The sequence below is a fragment of the Rutidosis leptorrhynchoides genome, unplaced genomic scaffold (genome assembly GCF_046630445.1).
Source record: "Rutidosis leptorrhynchoides isolate AG116_Rl617_1_P2 unplaced genomic scaffold, CSIRO_AGI_Rlap_v1 contig18, whole genome shotgun sequence".
Taxonomy (NCBI): domain Eukaryota; kingdom Viridiplantae; phylum Streptophyta; class Magnoliopsida; order Asterales; family Asteraceae; genus Rutidosis; species Rutidosis leptorrhynchoides.
The window spans coordinates 119,843-130,393 of record NW_027266429.1 but is presented as its reverse complement, the minus strand read 5'-3'; the positions used below and the strand labels follow the sequence as shown (position 1 = coordinate 130,393).

Sequence of the window (10,551 nt, the reverse complement as noted above, 5' to 3'; positions counted from 1 at the left end):
AATGGGCGAGTATTACATTTATTCTGGGTAACACTCTTATTGGAAATTTTTAACTGATGAAAAATTGGTGACATACGTGATGGTGAGGGGTGCCCGAGCCGAAGATGCCATAATTGAGATGGTTGTATGACACTATTTGTTGTAGGAGTAGGTTGCATGTAGTAAAGTCCCCCATACTGTTTACCCGAGCCAATCATCCTCCCCGTATCCAGGTCCTGTAGAACACAAGAATGTGGAAAAAGAATAACGCAACAATTGAGAGCGTTAGTGAGTTTGCTGGCAGAAATCAAATTTAAATTGAAAGAAGGAACGCATAGCACGTCCTTTAAAGTGAGATGAGAATTAAAGGACACTGTGCCCCTGTGTGTAATGTCGGCGGTTGCATCTGTAGGCAAATTAACAATCGAGACTGTCGATTGTTGTTTTTGTGATAAGCAAGATATATATGAGGTTATATGATCCGTTGCGCCGCTATCTAAAATCCAAGGTTTGACGACGGAATTAGAATAAACATTGAGAGAAGAAATCATACATGCGGCATTGGCGAACACATCCCCGTTTCCTGAACTTACATTGGCAGCACTATGACTTTGATTAAGACCCGCCAAAGCTTGTGCCAAATGCTGTAATTGTTCATGAGTAAAATTTACCGGGAAGGACACCGCTTCATTACCGCCAGTGGATGTCGTGGTCTCGACGACATTAGTGAATGATCGTCCACCGTTTCTGCCATTGCCATACTGTGCGGTCTTACCACTTTGATTGCCGTTTTTAATACGACAACGATCCTCCGTATGACCCCTTTTGTCACAAAACTTGCAATGAAACTTTAGTGTGTGACATTCATCAATACTATGTCCGGATTTGTTACAGTGTTCGCATACCTTGTTCTTACCATACTTTTGTATGCCCGATCTGTTTTGTACGGCGGCTGCAATTGAGAAATTATCGGTTGGGAGTGAACCGATCTGTTGTTGAGTTTCTTCTTGGATCACCATTGAATAAGCCTGACGAACATTGGACAGAGGAGACATCATCAAGATATTGGATCTAACGATTTTATATGACTCGTTGAGACCCATCAAAAATTGCATCAATTTGTCCTCCTCCCTTCCTGCTTGATGTTCGCTGGTCTTGTTGCAAGTCACATGAGTACGGTGAATTTCCAATTCGTCCCATAATGCTTTGATCTTGACATAGTAGGCATCCACTGACAGTGTACCCTGCATTATGGTTGCAATTGACTTCTGAATTTGATAAATTGCCGATGCATTCTTTTGTGAAAATTGCTCTCGTAAGTCTACCCAAACTTGCCGAGCCGTAGTTGCATGAACAAATCCGGATCCAATGTCGGCTTCGACGGAGTGAGTAAGCCATGACAGAATCATGCTATTGCATTGATTCCACAATTCGAACTCCGCAGGTTTGTCAATTAGTGATGGCATATCGAGGGAGCCATCGATGAACCCCAATTTCTTCTTAGCAATGAGTGCATGCATCATTGCTTTGGATTGATAGTTGGGTCCATTCAATTTCGTTGGTACCAACATATGCCCTGGTTGATCAGAATGATGAACATAGTATGGATTCGAAGGATCCATGACCTTCTCGGATGATGAGCTATCTGAACTGTCGTTTTCTTTTGACATAATTGTGAAGCAGCGGAAATTTGGTAGTAAAGGGTTATGCAGAGCACCAAGATCAACGCTCTGGTACCATGTAAAATAATAAAGGCAGAGAAATGATAGTGATTTTCTTGTATATTTGATCATCCGAGATACATGTACATATATAGGATTACAACACTAATCTACTCCACATAATTAGCCTAATACAAAGCTATAAAAAGATACGGGAATGATGTACAACAACTAATTTAGGAAAAGATAATTACGCACATGTCAATACTAATCCTTACCAATAATGTAAATTCTTTCCAATAGATTGATTTGTTCGTGCTTACTCTAAACCCTTCTTGGAGCCCTTCTGCTCTTGTTCATCACCTGCTTCCCAGAAACAATGCAATCCATGAGATAAGAGGAAAGTTGTGAAGAAGAGATAACTACAGCTTGTTGTTGTTCCCCAATTTCCCATTCTTCCTTTGTAGTTTGTGGCTATGGCCAAGCCAATAGCAGCACCATATAGAAAAACCGTTAGTACTAACAATGAATTAAAACTAAATAAATCAACCCACAATATCATAAGTGGTTCAAGAGAAAAAGGTAAATCAGAATTTCGACTCGATAGAAATCACCGGTCTAATTTCACATTTAGCCAATCGGCTCAAAAGAAAACCAAAAAATTAGGCGGGAACTTCCATTTTGGCGCTTTCTTTTTAATTTAGTATTTCAAAAGACCGAAATTGATCATATCCGAATCTAAATTCATTTTCTTCTCTCCGTATTATTGTCGGTGTTGCTTTCTTCAATCTCTCCGTTATCTTCTATACCGATGCCAATCGACGACGGGAGGCTAATCGCAGCAAAGCGCGCCTACAGGAGCGCAAAGGAGGAAGGGAATCGACAGGAGGAGGCGCGGTGGGCGAACGTGACCGGCGACATCTTGAAGAGCAGAGGTGAGTACGTGGAAGCTCTCAGATGGTTCCGTATCGATTACGAAATCTCCGTCGAGTATTTGCCCCAAAAGCACCTGCTCCCAACTTGTCAAGCACTCGGTGAAGTTTATCTCCGTCTTGAGCACTTCAAGGAAGCCTTGTATTTTCAGGTACTGTGTATGCAATTCTCATAACTCAATTTTTTTTTCCCATGACATTGTGAGCAAACGATTGGAAACCCATTGGTTTTTCCTCATGAAGTATGCAATTCCCTTTGATGTTCTGAGCTTGTAACTATTTGCATACCTGCAGAAAAAGCACTTAGAACTTGCCAAGGATGCCGATGATCTTGTTGAGCAGCAGAGAGCTAGCACCCAACTAGGCCGTACTTATCATGAAATGCTCCTACGAGATGAAGACGACCATGATGCTGTTCGGAATGCCAAAAAGTATTTCAAGTCTGCCATGAAGCTTGCTCAGACTCTCAAAGAGAACCCACCGAATCATAAATGTTCTTTTCTCAAGGAATATATTGATGCCCATAATAATATTGGGATGCTTGAACATGAACTTGATAATTTTGAAGAGGCGAAGAAAATCCTTAATAGAGGACTAGAAATATGTGACGAGGAAGAAGTTGCAGAAGACGATGACGGGCGCAGTAGGCTCCATAACAACCTTGGAACTGTTTACATGGAGCTTAGAGTGTGGGACAAGGCTCGAGAGCACATTGAGAAGGACATCATGATTTGCAAGAGAATTGGACATTGCCAAGGTGAGGCGAAAGGGTATATCAATCTCGGCGTCTTGCACTACAAAGTTCAAAAGTATGAGGAGGCAATTTTGTGCTACGATAAGGCTCTTCGTCTGGCAAAATCTATGGAAGATGAACATGGTTTAGTTGAGCAGATTCATGAAAATATTGAAACTGCAAAAAACGCTAAAGAAGTATTGGAGGAGCTGAAGAAAGAGGATCAGAATTTAAAGAAACTAACAAGAAATATGGGTTCTGCAAAAGGCACATCACTTGAGCGGAAATGTTTGCGGCAGCAGAATGCATCTCTTGATATTCTAATTGAAAAGTCAAGGCTGATTTGTGCTTGGCGAAAGGTACGTTTCCATAAGAAACAATTTTTCTTTGTGCTTCAACTCTTTAATCAGCATTGTCAATATCTCATGTGGACTATATATTTCTAAATGCATCTATATTTTCATATAAGCCATATGAAAAGCTTTAAGGGTGCAAATTAGTTGTTTCATCAAATACATCCTTTTGTTTGCATTCTTTTCTGAATTTCTTTCTGACATGTCTTGCCTTTTTTTTCCTCCTTCTTTAGATTGCGTTAATCCCTTTTAAGCATTGACGATATATTCTCTTCGTCATTTGACTGAGTAGACTTAAAATTATCCTAGCAAAATAGGTGACTTTTTTTTTCCAGATTTGTTATTTTTGTGAAGGTTACTGGTATTATTTTTAAGACTGAGTACTTCTAGAAAGTAAAGGATGAAATATTTATTGGATGAGTGAAGTTAGCTTGAACTTGTAAAGATTACTAAGTCTTGTACTGCTGCTAGAGAAATGAAATACAATCACTGGATTTCCCTTGGCTTCTGACTAAAAGCTGATAAATTTGATGTAGTACAGCACAAATTAACATTATGTAATGAAACAAGGACCAAATCTAGTATTAAGGGGCCTCACATTTCAGAATTGAGATAAATTAACCCAATCTAATTGCCTGTATACGACCTTTATTCTCAATTTTGTAATTAAGCTCCAAAGCTGCTATGGTTGCTAGTTTCTACACTTAAAAGGGGCTTGCCATTATGGATTTTAAGTCTCAGATAGTGTTTGTTATCAAACTAAGTTCATCAAATTATTTCTCTTAGCACCTTGAATTTGCAAAACGGAAGAAGAGGATAGCAAGTGAGCTTTATGACAAGGAAAAGCAGGGGGACACATATTTGACAATTGGCGAATCATACCAGCAGCTGAGAAATTTCAAAAAGTCCATTAAATGGTACACAAAGAGTTTGGAAATGTTCAAATCGATCGGCAATGTGGAGGTAAGATCTGCGGTTGCACCGATATATGATTTCTACCTGTTTTTTCAGAGGGTAGCATAAAGCTGCTTCTGGGAGCCATTTTATTTTGTTGGTCTCAATTTAAGATGTCACCATTGTCGAATGTCGACACATTTTCAGTCACAGTAGCTGGTTCATCTTCCAGCTTGCTTTGCTTTAGATATGAACTATATTTAATAAATTCTTAATTTCTTACTAAAGTATTTGTTGACTTCAGGGTCAAGCATTAGCAAAAGTTAATATTGGCAATGCTTTAGACTCGGATGGAGATTCAAAAGGAGCACTTGATGCCTTCGAGGAGGGCTACAGGTAATTAATTTCATTCTGATATTTTAGTGACATCTATTTATTTAATATCTTCTATTACTAGGTTTATTATGTGTATATATAAGAAGCACATATATCTTGTTTACTGCATAATTTTTTATTATTTCCTAAAATTTTGCCTTAATGGTTTCTTTTCTCAAGATTACAAATGTGCTAAATGATCTGCTTCCCATCTTATCGAATCTGCAGGATTTCTCGTGAAGCCAACCTTCTATCTGTTCAGCTCTCTGCATTACAGAATATGCATTACTGCCACATGATACGATTTGACAATATGGAGATTGCCAGGTTAAATTCGGTTTAAGTTAGCGGATACTCTGCTTGTGACTAGCTATTTACTGGGGATAAAAAAGGGATTATATTAGTTATTGATATCTGAAATAGTTTAAATTGATGGTGGTAGTCTATCAAACTTATTTGTTGCTGGTATAAACTTTTCAACTTCTTGAAGGAAAATTTCCATCTATGTAGGACGTTGCAAGTTCAAATTGACCAATTGAAAGCAAGGAATAGGGAGTTTGAAGAGCTTAAAGAGGGCCCGGTTTGCTGCTCAGAAACTGATACAGAAGGTGATGATAATTTATCAGCATATAAGTCAAGGGGAAGCTACCAAGCAGAGATGAGCAAGTCCACTTCTGGTAGAGCCAATTCGTTTGATTGTGTTGAGGACTTGAATGTTGACGTGCCTCTGATATTCCTTAAACAGTCTGGTAAAAACTCCCAGAAGACAAAGACTGCAGTGTTAGAACAATGCACTGCTTCTGCTAAGCCAACAGAATCTTCACCCCAAAGTTTAACCAAACCAACAAGTAGTCAGCAGACAGTTATTGGACGTAAGCGTGTTCGTGTAGTTCTTTCTGATGATGAAGCTGACTCGCTTGATGAGGTGGAACATCGGAATGGGGAGCTTCATAAACATCCTGCTGAGTGTGTTGCTACTTCTAATGAATGTGGGTTTTCGATCGTTGCTTGACTTGCACTTTAATATTTATGTCTTTAGATCTAAGTCTAACAACTCACATATTTGTTATCTGCTTTGCAGTAAAGATTAGACAAAGCCCCGCTACTCCTGCATTTAGATTTAAGGTATTGATGATTTAATCTTCTGCTTTCAAGTTAGTGCCTGCAAACTTTAATTCTTTTTATTGTAGCAGGATGAACTGGCAGATGCTTCAAAGTGTACCGACAGTTCTTGTTCAATGAGTCCAAAAACAGCTGATTCAAATGGCAAAGTTTCAAAACCTTTTAGGACAGAAGAACCAGCTATTTTGTCTGATTTTGCTGGAAGTGGTTCTGGATGTGATATTGATCACTCAGTCTCCAAAGGTCCACTGGATAAACATAAAGCTTTCTCCTCGAATTTATGTGGCTCTGTTGATAATAATGACGTGAGTGATTTTCTATTTCCACAAAACTACCAACTCTTCTCAATCGTGTGGGGACATTTTAGCACATATTCTATTCTCAGAAATTACTGTAGCAAGTTCCAAAATATGCATACCATCTCCTTTTTTTCTCTTTTCAATTGTTGCTCGATTTGTTAGCATTTTCCTTACCTTGGATATGTTCTTTCAATTGCAGAAATGTATTACATTCCAAATTGATGAATACCGTGTACGTGTGGACCCTTGCTTATGTATGGTTGGTGATAAGTTGAGCATGGAAGCTTTGAAGGTTGATCTAGCTTGCTTTTACTATGTGCAACTTCCTGAAGAGAAGAGATCAAAGGGTAGGCTGCTGTCTCATTTCTTGGTATTGCATTTGATGGACCATGTCACCATGTCTTAAAACCAATAAAAAATGTTTTTATTCTCAAAGAATAGGCGAGCAAATTGCACTTTAATGTTTCCTTGGGGAAAAAGTTTAGTGGTGCAGTTTAATATGTGGATTTTTTTCTGCAGGTCTTTTGCCCATCATTCAGCATATGAAGTGTGGCGGAAGAGATCTTGAATCCTTCGAAGAGTTTGATACTTTGAAGGAGCATCCTGGCGAAGTATTGGTCGAAGTTTCTGTTGATGGTATTATTTGAACTTGGGTTTGCTAGTTTGAAATTCATTGCACCTAATAGGTTATCGCTCAGTAGCTTTTCGCTTGGTCTCTTCTACACTCACACTTTAAATTACAATCTTGAATTTAGCATGCATAATGTTCTATACACACACTTGTTGCTCTTGTGTAATTGCAAGTTTCCTTAACTTGATGGCTGCAAAAGGCTCTGTGTAACATGATAATTCATCTGGTAACTGCTTCCTGTTTGAAGCTGGTATTACTGAAAGTGTAATCACATGCTCCAGAAATTTCCTTCTTTATCATTGCAGGATGGATACAAAAAAGCTTGATGAAGCTTTATATTGACTACTGTAAGGAATTGCATGAAGCACCCAATATGAAGTTGCTTAGAAGGCTATACAACTCAGAAGTAAGAAAAGTAGTTAAACTCATTCTTTTAAACACTTATACTCTTCTGGCTCCAAATTACACTGTATGATTTCCCTTTACCTCTTCTTACCAGGTAGAGGATGAAGTCACTGCCTCCAACTGCGAATTGCAAGATATTTCAGTAACTCCCTTATTGAATGCGCTGCTTATGCGCAAAACAGTTGCAATGCTGGATTTTTCTCACAATTTACTTGGTACCTTATTTGCTTCTTGTTCATCTATAACTCAGCTTTTCATGAACTGTGTCTGGACTGCAACAATAATTTTCTTTTCATAATTCCATACAATGGCAATAATATTGCTTATGTAGCTCTGTATTGGTTTACCATCTCTCAGGAAATGGAACGATGGAGAAACTTAAACAAATTTTCACGTCATCCGGTCAAAGTTATGGTGATTTGACGTTGGATCTGCACTGCAACCGATTTGGTCCAACTGCTCTGTTTCAGGTTGATATCATGCATGCCAATTATCTTTTGTGCGATAATTCTTCTGAAAATTCTCTAGTATTATTTTAAATTTTATGAACTATAATTCTTTTAGTCATGTACCTTTATGAAAATTTTAAACTATGCATGATGATAATTATTAGCTCATGTTTGGAAATTCGGGGAGAGCTTTTTACCAAAAGGTTTCAGAAAGAAAGTTCTTTCATGTCTATGACTAGTTTTCAATTGCGTTCATTGAAATAGAGCAGGTCCCATTGAATTCTGGAGTAACATGAAGAGGAAGTGATGTTATTCTGGTAAAACATCTTTTCGTTGGACCTAATCCAGGAGTCTCCCTGGAAAATTGGTTAGCAAGGAACATTCTAGAGAACATAAATGACTGTTGGAACTTTAGTCACGTATGTGAATACTTCAAGTGGGTGATCCCATGGATAGGAAAATTAATAATTCGTTTATTGGGTGAAACAAAAACTTGATTGAATTCTATTCAGGCCCAACAAATCGATATGGAGTTTTAAACATATTAACAAATGTAGTTGGGAATATGCCTGATATCTGTTTTTTTTTTTTTTTCCGATATGTGAATGCCCTGTGCTCTTTGCTCGACTGGAAGTGCTTAATTTATCTGGAAATCATCTTACTGATTCTTGTGGATCTTACCTTTCAACAATCTTGGAAAATTGCAAAGGTAAAATATAATTCTACGTCTTGCTTACTCTACTTGGTAGACTCGCAATTTCTACAATATTTGTCTAACCGCAGATGCATTATTTTCCCTTTACATGTTCTGCATCAAGTAACCCGTACTATGTAGTATGACTAGAACTAGTCTTCTACTGCACCTGTGTCTGGTTTCTTTCTTTCACTATCAGCTTATTTGTGAGCATTGTTTTTAGCCCTTTACAGCTTGAACATAGAGCGCTGTTCAATCACATCCAGAACAATTCAAAAAGTTGCTGATTCCCTTTACGCTGGTTCTGTACTTGCACATCTGTCCATAGGTATATAATGCAATTGACTTTTAAGTGATTAAGATCTATTCTCTCTATAAATTGCCATTTTACTATCTATTTACATTACTACGTCACAGGACATAACAACCCCGTCTCGGGAAATACTCTCAACAATCTGTTAGCTAAACTTTCCTGTTTGAGAAGGTTCGAAGTTATATAATACACGTTCTTGTTTTCCTTCATAACTTTAGCGATGATTATAATCAGTCCAACTGTTTTTGAATAATATTTTCCCATGCAGTTTTTCGGAGCTAAATCTCAACGGGTTAAAGCTAACCAAGACTGTTGTTGATAGCATTTGCCAACTTGCTAAAACCAAATGTCTATCACAATTAATGGCCGGGGGAACTGGCATCGGAACCGTAAGTGATCCTTCATCGCTCTGTGATTAAACTCTGCAAATGCTATCACTTTTTAAATTTTTTTTATTTTACTTGCCAGGATGGGGCACTTCAAATAACAGAACCATTGCTCAGTGGAGAGCAAGAGTCTGTGAAACTGGACCTGTCATGTTGTGGACTAACATCTATGTACATTCATAAACTTTATTCTAGTGCCACTCCAATACATTGCCTTCTAGAGCTCAACCTTGGTGGTAACACGTTGATGCAAGAGGTGCGTTTACCTTATCAACTTCCAATCACACAACCTTGTTTTTTACTAATGATTCATATGTTTTGAGTGCATTGGGATTCGGGAAAACATGAGACATGATGCAACACTTGACTGTCATAGTTTTCTTGATGTTATCAAATTATTACTCTTTAAAATTTTGGTCTAGTTTTGTTCTTTTCTATGAAGTTATTCAGTCTTTTCACCTTATTTTAACAGTCAAAGTTGATAAAATAGGGGCAAACTGTAGATTTTCAACCAAGATACAGCAAAGTATTTTTGACATAATCCTTGATATATTTTGTAATTTCCCCTTATTTTAATCTCATTGTGATTGTTTTCCATGAAAGCTGACTGTAAGTATGAACACAGGGTAGCAATGCAATATCAACAATGCTCATAAACCAGAAATCTTCTATCAGAGTTTTGATCCTGAACAAGTGTCGTTTGGGACTTCCCGGGATTCTTCAAATAATTCAGGCATTGACAGGTCCGAAATACCTACGCAGCTCCTTTTTTTTCCCAATCTGTTGCTTTTAAAGTCTTTCTCTAACAATGAAATTCATTTGCTCAAACAGAGAAAAACAGTTTAGAAGAGCTCAATCTTGCCGATAATGCTGTTCTGGATATGCAACATCTCAATGAACCTAAACTGAGTACCTTGACCGAGTCATCGCCAACAATCTCCAAACCTGACAACAATCAACCTAATTTAAGTGATCTTAATCCAGAATACGATCAGCTTGAAGTTGCCGACAGTGAAGATGAAGCTGAGAAAGTAGAAACAATTGTCTCTTCACTAGATGACATTTTCACAAGCTCATATCAAAGGAACTCTAAATACCAATATATTCAAGAGCTTTCGAATGCCATTGAAAGGGCAAACAATTTGCAATTCCTGGATCTTAGCGACAATGGCTTCAGCACAGAGTCGACGGAGACTTTGTACACATCTTGGTCATTAGGAATAAGAGTTGGTTTGGCTAGGAGACACGTTAAAGACCAAATAGTTCATTTCTCAATGGAAGGAAATCAGTGTTGTAGAGTAAAACCATGCTGCAGAAAGGCTTAA

At 38.0% G+C, this 10,551-nt stretch overlaps 1 protein-coding gene across 1 annotated transcript; it reads left to right on the top strand.

Annotated features, from left to right (window-relative positions):
* The first annotated feature begins 2,451 nt into the window (after positions 1 to 2,451).
* On the top strand, positions 2,452 to 10,551 carry LOC139881653 (protein TONSOKU). Its single transcript, XM_071866098.1, is given in 20 exon segments — positions 2,452 to 2,724; positions 2,867 to 3,664; positions 4,445 to 4,621; positions 4,857 to 4,948; positions 5,156 to 5,254; positions 5,438 to 5,921; positions 5,923 to 5,958; positions 6,121 to 6,354; positions 6,548 to 6,695; positions 6,868 to 6,984; positions 7,285 to 7,385; positions 7,479 to 7,599; positions 7,742 to 7,853; positions 8,430 to 8,542; positions 8,751 to 8,855; positions 8,945 to 9,011; positions 9,109 to 9,229; positions 9,309 to 9,482; positions 9,852 to 9,969; positions 10,058 to 10,551. Coding segments are annotated over 20 exon segments (3,984 nt in total).